The sequence below is a fragment of the Rhinoraja longicauda genome, chromosome 9 (assembly GCF_053455715.1).
Source record: "Rhinoraja longicauda isolate Sanriku21f chromosome 9, sRhiLon1.1, whole genome shotgun sequence".
NCBI classification, from domain to species: domain Eukaryota; kingdom Metazoa; phylum Chordata; class Chondrichthyes; order Rajiformes; family Arhynchobatidae; genus Rhinoraja; species Rhinoraja longicauda.
In genome coordinates this window covers 965,130-983,770 of record NC_135961.1, presented here as the reverse complement: position 1 = coordinate 983,770, position 18,641 = coordinate 965,130, and the positions used below count along the sequence as shown (strand labels likewise).

Sequence of the window (18,641 nt, the reverse complement as noted above, 5' to 3'; positions counted from 1 at the left end):
CACTCATGGTGGGCAGGGGTGGAGAGGGGTGGAGGGGTGGGCAGGGGTGGAGAGGCAGGGGTGGAGAGAGAGGGGTGGAGGGGTGGGCAGGAGTGGAGAGGCAGGGCCAGGAAAGGGTGCGTCTGAATTCCACGGCGATTCCTTCTGACATTTTTTGTTCTAACATCATTGTATTGCATTGGAATGTTCCACCATTACTAGGTCTGAGATGTACAGTAGCAGCTTGCTGGCAGAGGTAAATGAGTTGTTGCTCCTCCGTTGATGTGGTGACTGTCACCACTCTGAGAACGTGTTGTGGGTGGGAGTAAGTCCATGTGGATCTGTTCCCTGGCACTGCCCCATCAGCTCGGACAATGCCAGCTCCACGGCTTAATTGGTCTTAGCTCCTGAATGCCCGCTCTCAACGCCGGAGGGCTTGGCGAAGCGTTGCTTTGAACTGGCGCTCTTGCCCGCTGCCTTCTCTGTGCTGGACAGGTCTAATGCCATGCTGCCATCCTCACTGCGGTCAGTTCCAGGCTCCTGGTCCACACCCATCTCTCTCAGCAGCGGCTCCACGCTGCTCTCCGCAAATTCCTCACTCTCACACTTCACGCCTTTACCTTTCATCGTTGGGTCAATAGATTTCTTGTGCATTCCTAGATTGCAATTAAAGGCTGATTAGTGATGGTTTGAACATAAAACAAAGAATGGTATAGCATTGGAACAGGTCCTCCACCCACAATGCCCGGCGAACATGATGCCTAGACCAACTCTTATCTAACTGCACGTGATCTATATCTCTCCATTCCCTTGTGTCACAGAGTCACAGAGTGATACAGTGTGGAAACAGGCCCTTCATAGAGTCATAGAGTGATACAGTGTGGAAACAGGCCCTTCATAGAGTGATACAGTGTGGAAACAGGCCCTTCATAGAGTGATACAGTGTGGAAACAGGCCCTTCATAGAGTGATACAGTGTGGAAACAGGCCCTTCATAGAGTCACAGAGTGATACAGTGTGGAAACAGGCCCTTCATAGAGTCACAGAGTGATACAGTGTGGAAACAGGCCCTTCATAGAGTCATAGAGTGATACAGTGTGGAAACAGGCCCTTCATAGAGTCATAGAGTGATACAGTGTGGAAACAGGCCCTTCATAGAGTCATAGAGTGATACAGTGTGGAAACAGGCCCTTCATAGAGTGATACAGTGTGGAAACAGGCCCTTCATAGAGTGATACAGTGTGGAAACAGGCCCTTCATAGAGTGATACAGTGTGGAAACAGGCCCTTCATAGAGTCACAGAGTGATACAGTGTGGAAACAGGCCCTTCATAGAGTCATAGTGATCCAGTGTGGAAACAGGCCCTTCGGCCCAACTCACGCACACCAGCCAACAATGTCCCAGCTATCCTAGTCCCACTTGCCTGCGCTTGGTCCAGAACCCTCCAAACCTGTCCTATCCATGTACCTATCTAACTGTTTCTTAAACGATGGGATAGTCCCAGCCTCAACTACCTCCTCTGGCAGCTTGTTCCATACACCCACCACCCTCTGTGTGAAAAAGCTATCCCTCAGATTCCTATTAAATCTTTTCCCCTTCACCTTGAACCTATGTCCTCTAGTCCTCGATTGTCCTACTCTGAGTAAAAGACTGTGCATCTACCCGATCTATTCCTCTCATGACTTTGTACGCCTCTATAAGATCACCCCTCAGCCTCCTGCACTCCATTGAATAGAGACCCAGCCTACTCAACCTCTCCCTGTAGCTCACACCCTCTAGTCCTGGCAACATCCTCGTTAAGGTTGTGTTCATGTCAAAGTCTCTTAAATGCCATTGTGGCCTCTACCACCACCATGTTTCAGGCACTCATCACCCTCGGGGTAAAGAAACATCGCCCGCACATCTCCTTTAAACTTTGCCTCTCTCACCTTGAAGCCATGACCTTTCATCTTCGGTTTAGTTTTATTATTGTCACGTGTACCGAGGTACAGTGAAATGTTTTGTTTTGCATGCTATCCAAACAGACCAGATACCATACATACACCGATCATTATCACCTGATGAGCTAAACCATTATGACCACCTGCCTAATATGCTGTTGGTCCTCCGTGTGCAGCCCCATACGCAGCAGGGTGCGATACACTGTGTATTGTGACACATTCCTCCCGTGACCACCATTAACATTTTCTGTGACTTGTGCCACAGTCGACCTTCTGACGGTTTGGACCAGACGGGATAGCCTTCGTTGCCCTCGCGCATCGATGAGCCTTGGGCGCCCAACACCCTGTCTGTCGCCGGTTTGTGGTTTGTCCCTCCTCGGACCACTGTCGGTTGATACTCACCACGGCTGACCGGGAGCACCCCACAAGCCTTGCCGTTTCACAGATGCTCTGACCCAGTCGTCGGGCCATAACAATTTGGCCCTTGTCAAAGTCACTCAGGTCTTTACTCCTGCCCATTTCTCCTGCATCCAACACATCAACTTCAAGAACTGACTGTTTACTTGCTGCCTAATATATTCCACCCCTTGACAGGTGTCATTGTAACAAGATAATCAATGTTATTCTCTTCACCTGTCAGTGGTCATAATGTTTTGGCTGATCGGTGTAGATACCATCAAATCAAACTCAAGTACAATAGGTGGAGCAAAGGGGAAGATACAGAGTGCAGAATATAGTTCTCAGCGTTGTAGCGCACCAGTTCCAGAGACATAGTCCAATGCCGGCAATGGGGTAGAGGTGAATTGGACAGTACCCTAGTGTTATGGAAGGACCATTCAGAAGTCTGTAAACACAGGGGAAGAAGCTGTCCCTGAGTCTGGTGGTGTGGCCTTTCAAGCTTCTGTACCTTCTGCTGGACGGGAGCGGGGAGAAGAAAGAATGACCGGGGTGAGACAAGTCTTTGATTATGTTGACTGCCTTCCCGAGGCAAGGTCAAGTGTAGATGGAGTCAATGGTGTGGAATCTAGTCTGTGTGATGGACTGGGCTATATCCAAAACTCCCTGCAATTAATTGTGTTGTTGGGCAGAGCTGTTCCCAAACCAAGCCGTGACACAACCTGACAGGATGCTTTCTAAGGTGCATCTGTAGAGGTTTGTGAGTGATAGAGAGAGACAGTGTGGAAACAGGCCCTTCGGCCCAACTCGCCCACACTGGCCAACAATGTCCCAGCTACCCTAGTCCCACTTGCCTGCGCTTGGTCCATAACCCTTCAAACCTGTCCTATCCATGTACCTGTCCAACTGTTTCTTAAACGTTGGGATAGTCCCAGCCTCAACTACCTCCTCTGGCAGCTTGTTCCATATACCCACCACCCTCTGTGTGAAAAAGTTATCCCTCGGATTCCTATTAAATCTTTTCTCCTTCACCTTAAACCTATGTCCACTGGTCCTCGATTCCTCTACTCTGGGCAAAAGACTCTGTAGATCTACCCGATCTATTCCTCTCATGATTTTGTATACCTCTATAAGATCCCTCCTCATCCTCCTGCGCTCCATGGAACAGAGACCCAGCCTACTCAACCTCTCTCTATAGCTCACACCCTCTAGTCCTGGCAATATCCTCGTAAATCTTTTCTGAACCCTTTCAAGCTTGACAATATCTTTCCTGTAACATGGTGCCCTGAACTGAACACAATATTCTAAATGCGGTCTCACCAACGTCTTATACAACTGCAACATGACCTCCCAACTTCTATACTCAATACTCTGACTGATGAAGGCCAAAGTGCCAAAAGCCTTTTTGACCACCCTATGTACCTGCGACTCAACCTTCAAGGAACCATGCACCTGTACTCCTAGATCCCTCTGTTCTACAACACTACACATTCACTGTGTAGCTCCTGCCCTTGTTCAACATCCCAAAATGCAACACCTCACGCTTTCTGTATTAAATTCTATCAACCATTCCTCCGCCCACCTGGCCAATTGATCCAGATCCTGTTGCAATCGTTCACAACCATCTTCACTATCTGTAAAACCACTAACTTTTGTATCATCAGCAAACTTGCTAATCTTGCCCTGTTTGTTCTCATCCAAATCATTAATGTAGATGACAAACAGTAACAGGCCCAGCACTGAACCCTGAGGCACATCACTAGTCACAGGCCTCCAGTCCGAGAAGCAAACTTCCACCATCACCCTCTGCTTCCTTCCATGGAGCCAATCTGCTGTCCATTCAGCTATCTCTCTTTGTATCCCATGGGATCTGACCTTCCAGAGCAGCCTACCATGCGGAACCTTGTGAACGCCTTACTGAAGTCCATGTACACAACATCTACAGCTCTGCCCTCATCAACCTTTTTGGTATAAGAAAATAACTGCAGATGCTGGTACAAATCGAAGGTATTTATTCACAAAATGCTGGAGTAACTCAGCAGGTCAGGCAGCATCTCGGGAGAGAAGGAATGGGTGACGTTTCGGGTCGAGACCCTTCTTCAGACTGATGTCAGGGGGGGTGGGACAAAGGAAGGATATAGGTGGAGACAGGAAGATAGAGGGAGATCTGGGAAGGAGGAGGGGAAGAGAGGGACAGAGGAACTATCTAAAGTTGGAGAAGTCGATGTTCATACCACTGGGCTGCAAACTGCCCAGGCGAAATATGAGGTGCTGTTCCTCCAATTTGCGGTGGGCCTCACTATGGCACTGGAGGAGGCCCTTGACAGAAAGGTCAGACTGGGAATGGGAGGGGGAGTTGAAGTGCTCGGCCACCGGGAGATCAGTTTGGACCTTTTTGGTCACGTCTTCAAAAAACCCCATCAGATTTGTGAGACACGACCTCCCACGTACAAAACCATGCTGACTACCCCTAATCAGCCCTTGCCCATCCAAATGCCTGTATAACCTTTAGGCCATTAGGGCGGCACGGTGGTGCAGCGGTAGAGTTGCTGCCTTACAGCGAATGCCGCGCCGGAGACCCGGGTTCCATCCCCACTACGGAGTTTGTACTTTCCCCCGTGACCTGCGTGGGTTTTCACCGAGATCTTGGAGTCCCGTGTCATGCTAGGTTAATTGGCTTGGTAAATGTAAAAATTGTCCCTAGTGGGTGTAGGATAGTGTTAGTGTGCGGGGATCGCTGGTCGGCGCGGACCCGGTGGGCCGAAAGGGCCTGTTTCCGCGCTGTATCTCTAAACTAAACTAAACTAAACCTATCCCTCAGAATCCCTCAGAATACTCTCCAGTAACTTTCCAACTACAGATGTTAAGCTCTTTCAAGCAAGGTCAAGCAATGACCCCCAAACCATTGGGGACACGCTGGATTGGGGCAGCAGAGGCGGGGTGTCGCTTCAGTGCAGTCAGTTTTCTATTTTGACCTTTTCATTCTCTCGCTGGATATTTCAATTTCACAGAATCACATTCTGCAGCTTCGCTCTCATACCAGCTACTTAGTCAGAAAACTAACAGCAAAACAAAAAGCTTGCAAAGAGCTCTTGCAAAGAGCTACCCATCATTCTGGGAAAATGGCAAATCAACCATTCAGCTATCTCTCTAGCGGTAGAGTTGCTGCCTTACAGCGAATGCAGCACCGGAGACCCGGGTTCCATCCCCACTACGGGTGCTGTCTGTACGGAGTTTGTACGTTCTCCCCGTGACCTGCGTGGGTTTTCTCCGAGATCTTCGGTTTCCTCCCACACTCCAAAGATATACAGGTTTGTAGGTTAATTGGCTTGGTGAATGTAAACATTGTCCCTAGTGGGTGTAGGATAGTGTTAATGTGCGGGGATCGCTGGTCGGCGCGGACCCGGTGGGCCGAAGGGCCTGTTTCTGCGCTGTATCTCTAAACTATACTAAACCATCTGTTCTACACAGTGTCTCATTGTCTGTAGACACAATGAACTGCAGATGCTGATTTACAAATAAAGACACAATATGATGGAGTAACTCAGGCAGCACCTATGGAGAAAATGCATAGGTGACGTTTGGGTCAGGACCCTTCTTCAGACTGATTGTAGTAGGGGGGAGAAAGTGGACGAGAGGTGGGTGGAGAACAAAGCCAAGCAAGTGATAGGTGGATATAGGAGGATGTGGGAGGTGGGTTTGTCGATAGATGGATACAGGTGAAGCCATCTTTGGAGAACATGGACAGGCAATGCCTCAGATGGGACCCTTTCTCAGTCCCAGCCCCAACTAAAATATAAAGTTTGAGAAAGAGTCACAACCCAAAATGCCATCTATCCAAGTTCCCCAGGGATGCCGCCTAACCTGTTGAGTTACTCCAGCACTTTGTGTCTCATAGAAACATAGAAAATAGGTGCAGGAGGAGGCCATTTGGCCCTTCGAGCCAGCACCGCCATTCATTGTGATCACGGCTGATCATCCACAATCAGTAACCCGTGCCTGCCTTCTCCCCATATCCCTTGACTCCACTAGCCCCTAGAGCTCTATCTAACTCTCTTTTAAATCCATCCAGTGAATTAGCCTCCACTGCCCTCTGTGGCAGAGAATTCCACAAATTCACAACTCTCTGGGTGAAAAAGTTTTTTCTCATCTCAGTTTTAAATGGCCTCCCCTTTATTCTTAGACTGTGGCCCCTGGTTCTGGATTCGCCCAACATTGGGAACATTTTTCCTGCATCTAGCTTGTCCAGTCCTTTCATAATTTTATATGTCTCTATAAGATCCCCTTTCATTTCCTGTTCTTGAAAGAGGCTTGTAATTTGGCTGAACTCCCCAAGATTAACTCCCCCCCCCCTCCCCCCCCTCCCCCCCTCCCCCCCTCCCCCCCCCCCTCCCTCCCCCCCCCCCCTCCCCAAACCCCCTGTGCTGAATAATCTGCAGTTGCGTACCAAGCAGCCAGGGGGCACAAGATCCCACCAAACCGTTCTTGCCAGAGTTGATGATGGACTCGGGCAGTGGGATGGAGTGCCTGACCATGGCTCCGTACAGTCCATACTCAGCCATCACGCTGCTCCGGCCCCAGCACTTCTCCCTCTTCCTCCACTTGGCTCTTCGGTTTTGAAACCAGACCTGAGGGCAACATGGGGTGGGCCAGCTTCATCAGCCAACAATGCCACGGTCAGATGCCAAGCCCAGTTCTCCAGCGAATGCCCACTCCTTGCCCAGTGGGCTTCCTGCCCAAGCACTCCTCAGTCTTCAAACATGTCCCTGCCATTCTATTCTATGAGAGATGAGAGGGGAGGAGACGAGATGGGAGGAGAGGGGACGAGATGGGAGGGGACGATTTTCTCTAAAACTCTTCCCCCCCCCCCCCAACTCTCTCCCCCCTAAAATACGATGAAAGAATGGGTCGACTAGGTTTGTATTCACTGGAATTTAGAAGGATGAGAGGGGATCTTAAAGAAACATCTACAATTCTTAAGGGATTGGACAAGCTAGATGCAGGAAACATGTTCAACATGTTGGGGGAGTCTAGAACCAGGGGTCACACAGTTTAAGAATAAGGGGTAGGCCATTTAGGACTGAGATGAGGAAAACCTTTTCCACCCAGAGAGTTGTGAATCTGTGGAATTCTCTGCCACAGAAGGCAGTGGAGGCCAATTCACTGGATGTTTTCAAGAGAAAGAGTTAGATTTAGCTAATGGAATCAAGGGATATGGGGAGAAAGCAGGAATGGGGTACTGATTGTGGATGATCAGCCATGATCACATTGAGTGGTGGTGCTGCCTCGAAGGGCCGAATGGCCTCCTCCTGCACCTATTTTCTATGTTTCTATGTTTCTATGAATGGGCCAAACATGGGAAGAGGCATTTGGCTGAGATGAGGCATATTGTACAGCATGGATGGGTTGGGCAGGAGGTCCTGTTTCCGTGCTGTGACTGATCGGATCACTTCCACGAGCCTCTTTGTGTCGCCAGGTCAGTATATAATGTTGTGGATGAGTAGAGGCAGTAGTCCAATGTGTTCACACCCAGTGAAGTGTGGTTACTAGTGTGGGGCAGGAAATGCAGTGACTATTGTGTATGGCAAATGTCCACCAAAAACATTGGTAGACACCATCTGCCCGACACCTAATAGAGCCAGTGAAGCAGGAAAACAGGCCCTTCAGGCCTCCTTGTCCATGCTGGCCAAGTTGGCATACTGGGCTAGTCCAACATGCCTGTGCGTGGCCCATATCCTTCTGAACCCTTCCCTGTCCATAGATCTGGCCAAATGTATTTTAAATGTGGTTTATCTGTCTGCTTTTGTAGCTTCCTCTGGCAGCTGATTCAAGATACGGACGACCGTAGAGTGGCTCAGAGGGCTGGGGACCAAATCCAGGCAAGTGGGACTAGCTCTGTATGCCAACTTGGTTAGCATGGACAGGGTGGGCCGAAGGGCCTGTTTCTGTGCTGTACAGCTGGATCTCAAGCCTATCCTACTCAAGCATACGTAAGAAGTGCAGATATCCACAGGGGCTACCTGTATCCGGTCCTCGGCCAGCTCCGTCTTCATCGCCAGCATTTCCCTGGCATACACGTCAGGATAGTGCGCCTCGTTAAAGGATCTCTCCAGCTCCTCCAGCTGATGAGCTGTGAACACCGTCCTGTGCAAACCAACAATCAAACATGTCAGCCTCGTAGAGCAAGGCCAGGGAGAAAACTATCACTTTTAGATCAGGTCCTTCAGAGGCGTAAGATGTTCTAAAACATCTGTGCAGCGGTAGAGTTGCTGCCTTACTGCAAATGCAGCGCCGGAGACCCGGGTTCCATCCCCACTATGGGTGCTGTCTGTACGGAGTTTGTACGTTCTCCCCGTGACCTGTGTGGGTTTTCTCCGAGATCTTCGGTTTCCTCCCACACTCCAAAGACGTGCAGGTTTGTAGATTAAATGGCTTGGTAAATGTAAACATTGTTCCTAGTGTGTGTAGGATAGTGTTAATGTGCGGGGATCGCTGGTCGGTGTGGACCCGGTGGGCCGAAGGGCCTGTTTCCGCACTGTATCTCTAAACTAAACTAAACTACCATACACCCGTGGAAGTGTTTTAGACACGTGGGTGCATGGAACAAGCTGCCAGAGGAGGTAGTTGAGGCTGGGACTATCCCAACATTTAAGAAACAGTTGGACAGGTTCATGGATAGGACAGGTTTGGAGGGTTATGGACCAAACGCACGCAAGTGGGACTAGGGTAGCTGGGACATTGTTGGCTGGTGTGGGCGAGTTGGGCCGAAGGGCCTGGTTCCATACTGTATGACTCTATGAAGGGCCTGTTTCCACACTGTATCACTCTATGACTTTAGTCACTGAGTCACAGAACTGTGATAAACAGCATCAAAAATATAGAAGGCTGATAAAAAAAGAACAATTACCAATAGTGGACAGAGAGACAAGTTATCCTGCTATCAGTATGCAGGGAAGACTTCTGAATGTAATGATATCTGGTGCGAGACACAAAATGCTGGAGTAACTCAGCGGGTCAGGCAGCATCTCGGGAGAGAATGAATGGGTGATGTTTCGGGTTGAGACCCTTGTTTAGACTGATTCCTTCTCTCCCGAGATGCTGCCTGACCTGCTGAGTTACTCCAGCATTTTGCGTCTAACTTCGATTTAAACCAGCATCTGCAGTTTTTTTCCCTAATATCTGGGAGCTCACTTGTAAATAGGAGTGTGTGTAACAGAGTGACTACGGGCATTTATATATAGGAGTGTGTGTGTGTAACAGTGTGACAATGGCCATTTATATATAGGAGTGTGTGTGTGTAACAGTGTGACAATGGCCATTTATATATAGGAGTGTGTGTGTGTAACAGGGTGTCTGTGACAACTGCAGTTGGCACGTATAGCTCACTCACGCCCCCCCCCTCCCCCCCCCCTCCCCAACCCCCCCCCCCCCCTCCCTAACCCCCCCCCGGAGATCAGACCCAGCCTCTCCCGTCCCTCCTCATAAGCACACTACATCCTGGTACATCTCCTATGCACCCTCTCCAGTGCTCCCTTCTCCCAGTGTGCTGATCACAGGTGCTTGCTGAGGTCTGACCAATGTTCTATAAATTTGGAGCATAACTTTCCCACTTCAGCATTCGATGCCTTGAGGAGTGAAGCACAACAACTCTAACCATGTTATATCTAAGTTCTGAAGAAAGATGTCACCTATCCACCTCCTCCATGGATGCTACCTGACCCATGAAACTTTATTTTTTAAGTTTACTTTAGAGATATAGCGCGGACATGCACTGACAGCACTAACACTACCCTACACACACTAGGGACAGCTTACATTTATACCAAGCCAATTAACCTACAAGCCTGTACGTCTCTGGAGTGTGGGAGGAAACCGAGGATCTCGGAGAAAACCCACGTAGGTCACGGGCAGAACGTACAAACTCCATACAGACAGCACCCGTGGTTGGGTTGGAACCCGGGTCTCTGGAGCTGTGAGGCAGCAACTCTGCTGCTGCGCCACCGTGCCACCTCTGACACTGTGTTTTGTTGAAGATTGTAGCATCTGCAATCTCTATCTAACTCTGCTGCAATGTCCATGACTCTATGGATGTTCTCCGAAGTTGCCTCTGTTCCTCGATCCTCCCGCAGAGCCACCATTCACGGTGGATGTCCCAGCCACATCAGCACCCCATAACGCATCAACTCAACATTTATCAGCATGAAACTCCGCCACTTCTCATTCACTGTGAAGATCCAGCCTCCAACTTATAAAAATGCAACCTCTCGCACTTATCTCACGCATTCTGCTGATAAATCCCCGGGGCCTGATGGTCTGCATCCCAGGGTACTTAAGAAGGTGGCTCTAGAAATCAAGGACGCATTGGTGATTATTTTCCAATGTTCTGTAGATTCAGGATCAGTTCCTGTGGATTGGAGGGTAGCTAATGTTATCTCACTTTTTAAGAAAGGAGGGCGAGAGAAAACAGGAAATTATAGACCAGTTAGTCTGACATCTGTGGTGGGGAAGATGCTAGAGTCAATTATAAAAGACGAAATTGTGGAACATTTGGATAGCAGTAACAGGATCGTTCCAAGTCAGCATGGATTTATGAAGGGGAAATCATGCTTGGCTAATCTTATTGAATTTTTTGAGGATGTAACTAGGAAAATAGACAAGGGAGAGCCAGTGTACCTGGACTTTCAGAAAGACTTTGATAAGGTCCCACATAGGAGATTAGTGGGTAAAATTAGAGCACATGGTATTGGGGGTAGGGTACTGACATGGATAGAAAATTGGTTGACAGACAGGAAACAAAGAGTAGGGATTAACGGGTCCCTTTCAGAATGGCAGGCAGTGACTAGTGGGGTACCGCAAGGCTCGGTGCTGGGACCGCAGCTATTTACAATATACATTAATGACTTAGATGAAGGGATTAAAAGTAACATTAGAAAATTTGCAGATACAAAGCTGGGTGGCAGTGTGAACTGTGAGGAAGTTGCTATGAGGATGCAGGGTGACTTGGACAGGTTGTGTGAGTGGGCGGATGCATGGCAGATGCAGTTTAATGTGGATAAATGTGAGGTTATCCACTTTGGTGGTAAGAACAGGAAGGCAGATTATTATCTGAATGGTGTCAAGTTAGGAAATGGGGACGTACAACGAGATCTGGGTGTCCTTGTTCATCAGTCACTTAAAGTTACATGCAGGAACAGCAGGCAGTGAAGAAAGCTAATGGCATGTTGGCCTTTATGACAAGAGGAGTAGAGTAGAGTACAGGGCCCTACTGAGACCTCACCTGGAGTATTGTGGGCAGTTTTGGTCTCCAAATTTGAGGAAGGACATTCTTGCGATTGAGGGACTGCAGCGTAGGTTTACTAGGTTAATTCCCGGAATGGCAGAAGTGTCGTACGTTGAAAGACTGGAGTGAATAGGCTTGTATACACTGGAATTTAGAAGCATGAGAGGGGATCTTATTGAAACATATAAGATTATTAAGGGATAAGACAAGCTAGAGGCAGGAAACATGTTCCCAATGTTGGGGGAGTCCAGAACCTGGGGCCATAGTTTAAGGATAAGGGATAGGCCATTTAGAACTGAGATGAGGAAGAACTTTTTCACTCAGAGAGTTGTGAAGCTGTGGAATTCTCTGCCTCAGAAGGCAGTGGAGGCCAATTCTCTGGATGCTTTCAAGAGAGAGCTAGATAGAGCTCTTAAGGATAGCGGAGTCAGGGGGTATGGGGAGAAGGCAGGAAAGGGGTACTGATTGTGAATGATCAGCCATGATCACATTGAATGGTGGTTCTGGCTCGAAGGGCCGAATGGCCTACTCCTGTACCTATTGGCTATTGTCTATTGTCATTCATGTTCAGAAGTGATAGGGGTAGAATTAGGCCATTAGGTCTAGTCCACCATTCATTCATGGCTGATCTATCTCTCCCTCCTAACCCCGTTCTCCTGCCTTCTCCCCATAACCCCTGACACCTGGACTAATCAAGAATCTACCTGTGCCTTAAAATATCCATTGAACTCCATTTCTCATTCCTCAGCCCACATGCCCAGCTGATGAAGATCCTGCTGTAATATTTGATAATCATGTTCCCTGTCAGTGTTACTGCCCATGTTAGTGTCACCTGTTTCCACCTGCACTGTGATCACATCGCTGATCTCAAACCATTCAATGAGATCATTGGACTACATCACACAAGGTGCAAACTCAAACACCTGACACCATGCATAGTGTCCACAGACTCCCATCCTTCACCCAGCCCCAACACACCTGTGCCGCCATGACTAAGCTGCAACACACCTGTGCCATCATGACTAAGCTGCAACACACCTGTGCCATCTCCACCCAGCCCCAATACACCTGTGCCGTCTCCACCCAGCCCCAACACACCTGTGCCGCCATGACTAAGCCCCAACACACCTGTGCCATCATGACTAAGCTGCAACACACCTGTGCCATCTCCACCCAGCCCCAATACACCTGTGCCGTCTCCACCCAGCCCCAACACACCTGTGCCATCTCCACCCAGCCCCAACACACCTGTGCCGTCTCCCCTCTGCCCCAACACACCTGTGCCGCCATGACTAAGCCGCAACACACCTGTGCCGTCTCCACCCAGCCCCAACACACCTGTGCCATCTTCACTCAGACTAGCGTACCTGTGCCACCTCCACTCAGCCGCAACACACCTGTGCCGTCTTCACCCAGCCCCAACACACCTGTGCCATCTTCACTCAGACTAGCGTACCTGTGCCACCTCCAGTCAGCCCCAACACACCTGTGCCGCCATGACTAAGCCCCAACACACCTGTGCCGCCATGACTAAGCCCCAACACACCTGTGCCATCTCCACCCAGCCCCATCACACCTGTGCCATCTCCACTCAGACTAGCGTACCTGTGCCATCCACCCAGCCCCAACACACCTGTGCCGTCATGACTAAGCCGCAACACACCTGTGCCATCTCCACCCAGCCCCAACACACCTGTGCCATCTCCACTCAGACTAGCGTACCTGTGCCACCTCCAGTCAGCCCCAACACACCTGTGCCGCCATGACTAAGCCCCAACACACCTGTGCCGCCATGACTAAGCCCCAACACACCTGTGCCGCCATGACTAAGCCCCAACACACCTGTGCCGCCATGACTAAGCCCCAACACACCTGTGCCATCTCCACCCAGCCCCATCACACCTGTGCCGTCTCCACTCAGACTAGCGTACCTGTGCCATCCACCCAGCCCCAACACACCTGTGCCGCCATGACTAAGCCCCAACACACCTGTGCCATCTCCACCCAGCCCCAACACACCTGTGCCGCCATGACTAAGCCCCAACACACCTGTGCCACCTCCACTCAGCCCCATCACACCTGTGCCGTCTCCACTCAGACTAACGTACCTGTGCCACCTCCACTCAACCCCAATACACCTGTGCCGTCTCCCCTCTGCCCCAACACACATGTGCCGCCATGACTAAGCCCCAACACACCTGTGCCGTCTCCCCTCTGCCCCAACACACCTGTGCCGCCATGACTAAGCCCCAACACACCTGTGCCGCCGCTTTTTCTTCTTCAGCTGCGATGCCGATGGATACTTTGGGTCGCTGTGATCGCAAGACATGTTCTCGTCATCTGAGGTGAGGCAAGGAGAGTTCACAGTCACTGACAACCCACTAAATCCACAACCACTTTTAAATGTGCTATACAAATAAAATTGACTTGACTTGACTTGACATACTCGCTGTTAACAGGCCGTTAAATTACTGGTGTCGGAAGGAACTGCAGATGTTGGTTTACATCGAAGATAGATACAAACTGTTGGAGTAACACACCGGGTCAGGCAACATCTCTGGAGAGAATTATGGGTGACCTTTCGAGTCGAGACCCTTCTTCAGACTCGATTATAAAATCAACACGCACTAATTTCAGTCATAGAGCATAGAGCTATAAAGCACGGAAACAGGCCCTTCGGCCCATTTTGTCCTTGCTGACCAAGTGTCATACTGGGCTAGTCCCATTTGGCCCATATCCATCGAAACCCATCCTATCCACATAACTTTTAAATATCGTAATTGCATCCAATTTTGAGTAGCCACAGATTTTCTAAAATGTCGAACCTGGGATATTTTATTTCTATTAGATAGAGTCATATAGCGCGGAAACAGGTCCTTCGGCCCAGCTGTCCATGCTGACCCCAAGATGCCTCATCGACGATAGTCCCACCTGTCCGCGTTTGGTCCATATCCCTCTGAATCTCTCCGGTCCATATTCTTTCTTATCCACCTATTAGGACTGAGATGAGGAAAAACGTTTTCACCCAGAGTTGTGAATCTGTGGAATTCTTTGCCACAGAGGGCAGTGGAGGCCAATACACTGGATGCTTTCAAGAGAGAGTTAGATAAAGCTCTAGGGGCTAAAGGAATCAAGGGATATGGGGAGAAGCAGGAACGGGTTACTGATTGTGGATGATCAGCCATGATCACAATGAATGGCGGTGCTGGCTCAAAGAGTCGAATGGCCTCCTCCTCCACCTATTTTCTATGTTTCTGAACCCATCCAAGTGCGTTTTAAATGTTCTTACTGTACCAGCTCAACTGCCTTTCTCTGGCAGCTCGGTCCATACACCCACCCACTGTGTGAAAACGTTCCCCTCAGGTTCCAATTAAATCTTTTCCCCTTCACCTTGAACCTGTGGTTCTCGATTCCCCGTTGATGGGGCATCTTCATCGGCGTGGGCCGAAGGGCCTGTTTCCGTGCTGTATGTTCCCACGGCTGCAATCCGCACTTTCGCATCGCAGTCACAACACTTTAAACGCATTTAACTGCAACAATTCACAGTTTGGAAACAAATCTCAATCCATCTTCAGATGCAAAATATAAGAACATTGCGGTGCGCACAGTGACGCTGGGACGGACATAAGGTGTACGTTTGCGTGAAGGTAGATGCTGTGATCCAGTGGTTATCCCTGTTCTGGAGACCTGGGACGGACACAGCCCTCGCCGAGAGCGCAGACCGTCTGTAGCAGGGTCCCGATACGGAACCTCCTGCCCACCGCGTCCCCCAGGCCCACTGGGTCCCGCCAACCAACCTCTACCAGCCGGCGCTCCTGGCCGCTCTCGCCTTCATCCCCACCATCAGACAGCCCGGGGGGTGCTCTCTGTGTGGCCAATGGCCCCGACACAGCGGGCGAGCTCTCCCGCAGTTGGAGAGGGTGGGAGTAGACAATAGACAACAGCAGAAGGAGCATGTCCCAGCTCGGGATAGCGCGGCGTAGTGGCCCGGCTCCCTGTTTCCCTCCGCCCCCGTGGCAAGTCCGGCCTCAGCTTCACAACCAACCCAGAGACCCGGGGTCGACCCCGACCTCAGATGCCGTGTGTGTGTGGGGTGTGTGTGTGTGTGTGTGGGGGGGGGGGGTGTGTGTGGGTGTGTGGGGTGTGTGGGTGTGTGTGTGGGGGGGGGTGTTTGGGTGTGTGTGTGTGTGTGTGTGTGTGTGATTGTGTGTCGGTGTGTGTGTGTGGGTGTGTGTGTGTGTGTGTGGGTGTGTGTGTGTGTGTGGGTGTGTGTGTGTGTGTGTGGGTGTGTGTGTGTGTGTGGGTGTGGGTGTGTGTGTGGGTGTGTGTGGGGTGTGTGTGTGTGTGTGTGTGCGTATGTGTGTGTGTGTGTGTGTGTGGGTGTGTGTGTGTTTGTGTGTGGGTGTGTGTGTGTGGGTGTGTGTGTGTGTGTGGGTGTGTGTGTGTGGGTGTGTGTGTGTGTGTGTGTGTGTGGGTGGGCGTGTGTGTGGGGTGTGAGTGTGTGTGGGTGTGTGTGTGGGTGTGTGTGTGTGTGGGGGGGGTGTGTGGGTGTGTGTGTGTGTGTGTGTGTGTGTGGGTGTGTGTGTGTGTGGGTGGGTGTGTGTGGGGTGTGTGTGTGTGTGTGTGTGTGTGTGTGTGTGTGTGTGTGAGTGTGTGTGTGTGCAGTCCGTACGTTCTCCCTGTGACCGCATGGGTTCCCCCGGGTGACAATAGGCAATAGGTGCAGGAGGAGGCCATTTGGCCCTTCGAGGCAGCACCGCCATTCATTGTGATCATGGCTGATCATCCACAATCAGTACCCTGTTCCTGCCTTCTCCCCATATCCCCCGACTCCTCTATCATTAAGAGCTCTATTCTGAGGTAGAGAATTCCACAGATTTACAACTCTCTGGGTGAAAAAGTTTTTCCTCGTCTCAGTTCTAAATGGCCTACCCTTTATTCTTAAACTGTGGTCCCTTGTTCTGGACTCCCCCAACATTGGGAACATGTTTCCTGCCTCTAACGTGTCCAACCCCTTAATACTCTTATATGTTTCGATAAGATCTCCTCCCATCCTTCTAAATTCCAGTGTATACAAGCCTAGTCGCTCCAGTCTTTCAACATATGACAGTCCCGCCATTCCGGGAATTAACCTGGTGAACCTACGCTGCACGCCCTCAATAGCAAGAATATCCTTCCTCAAATTTGGAGACCAAAACTGCACACAGTACTCCAGGTGCGGTCTCACTAGGGCCCTGTACAACTGCAGAAGGACCGGTTTCCTCTCACACTGCAAAGATATGCAGGTCTGGAGGTTTATTGGCCTCACTAAATTGTCCAGAGTGTGTGTAGGAAGTGGATGAGAAAGTGGGATAACATGGTACTAGTGTTAACGGGTTTAGTTTTAGTTTAGTTTCGTTTTAGTTTAGAGATACAGCGTGGAAACAGGCCATTCAGCCCACCGGTCCGCGCCGACCAGCGATCCCCGCACATTAACACTATCTTACACCCACTAGGGACAATTTACACACACACAAAGCCAATTAAAACGAAGATCTCGGAGAAAACACACGCAGGTCACGGGTTGAACGTACAAACTCCGTACAGACAGCACCCGTAGTGGGGATGGAACCCGGGTTTCCGGCGCTGCATTCGCTGTAAGGCAGCAACTCTACCGCTGCACCACCGTGGCCGGTGATCGCTGGTCGGCGCGGACTCTGTGGGCTGAAGGGCCTGTTTCCACACTGTATCTCTACACTAAACCATGAGAAGTTGCGATGCGGAACCGTGGCTCTCGGCGCGTCCCGGCGCTCTGCAGTCCACACGCGGCAGAATAGCCACAGCCACACGGCCGTGAACGCGAATTTTCAGAATGAAATCGGTTGACATAGAAACATAGAAAAATAGGTGCAGGAGGAGGCCATTCGGCCCTTCGAGCCAGCACCGCCATTCATTGTGATCATGGCTGATCATTCACAATCAGTAACCCGTTCCTGCCTTCTCCCCATATCCCGTGATTCCCGTGGCCCGCAGAGCTAAATCTCTCTTGAAAGCTGTTTGCAACTGGCAGCCTGTTCAGCAATGCGACAGGTATCTCTTTCGGTGGAGACTTCAGCAAGGCAGCGGCCGCGGCCGCGGCCGCGCAGCGTAGAGTTGCCGCCTTACAGCGAAAGCAGCGCCGGAGACCCGGGTTCCATCCCCACTACGGGTACTGTCTGTACGGAGTTTGTACGTTCTCCCCGTGACCTGCGTGGGTTTTCTCTGAAATCTTCGGTTTCCTCCCACACTCCAAAGACGTGCAGGTTTGGAGTTTAATTGGCTTGGTGTATGTCCCTAGTGGGTGTAGGAGAGTTAGTGTACGGGGATCGCAGGACGACGCCGACCCGGTGGGCCGAAGGGCCTGTTTGCGCGCTCTAATTGGAAGATAGACGCAAAATGCTGCAGTTTCGTTTCGGGTCGAGGCCCTTCTTCAGACTGAGAGAGAAGGGAGAGGGAGGCGAGAGATATGGACGGGTGAGGCATCAATGAGACATCAAAGGGAACAAAGCTCAAGGAAAATAGAGAATAGATTCTTGTTAGCGCGGGGGAGGTGACAACGAAATCACAATCAGTAAAATGTAATCAGGGACAGTGAAACTAGTGGGAAAACTTGGAAGTGGGAGGGGAAGAGAGGGAAAGCAAGGGCTATTTGAAGTTAGAGAAGTCAATGATCATACCGCTGGGCTGCAAGCTGCCCAAGCGAAATATGAGGTGCTGTTCCTCCAATTTGCACTGGGCCTCACTCTGACAATGGAGGAGGTCCAGGACAAAAAGGTCAGACTAGGAATGGGAAGGGGAGTTGAAGTGCTCAGCCACCGGGAGATCAGGTAGGTTAGGACAGACTGAGCGGAGGTGTTCAGCGAAATGATCGCCGAGTCTGCGTTTGGTCTCGCCGAGAAACAGGAGTCCACACTTGGAACAGTGGATCATAAGTGATAGGAGTAGACTTAGGCCCATCAAGTCCATTCCGCCGTTCAATCAGGGCTGATCTATCTCTCCCTCCTAACCCCATTCTCCAGCCTTCTCCCC

At 50.4% G+C, this 18,641-nt stretch overlaps 1 protein-coding gene across 1 annotated transcript in view; it reads right to left on the bottom strand.

Annotated features, from left to right (window-relative positions):
* Positions 1–163: 163 nt before the first annotated feature.
* The window catches only part of LOC144596436 (visual system homeobox 1-like), a 20,993-nt gene continuing 2,515 nt past the window's right edge, over positions 164–18,641 (bottom strand). The window contains exons 2-5 of the mRNA XM_078404676.1: positions 13,853–13,934; positions 8,335–8,458; positions 6,762–6,942; positions 164–635 (exon numbers count right to left, since the gene is read on the bottom strand). Of these exons, the coding sequence (XP_078260802.1) occupies positions 370–635; positions 6,762–6,942; positions 8,335–8,458; positions 13,853–13,934 (653 nt within the window). The 3' untranslated portion in view covers positions 164–369. The remainder of the gene's footprint in view (positions 636–6,761; positions 6,943–8,334; positions 8,459–13,852; positions 13,935–18,641) is intronic.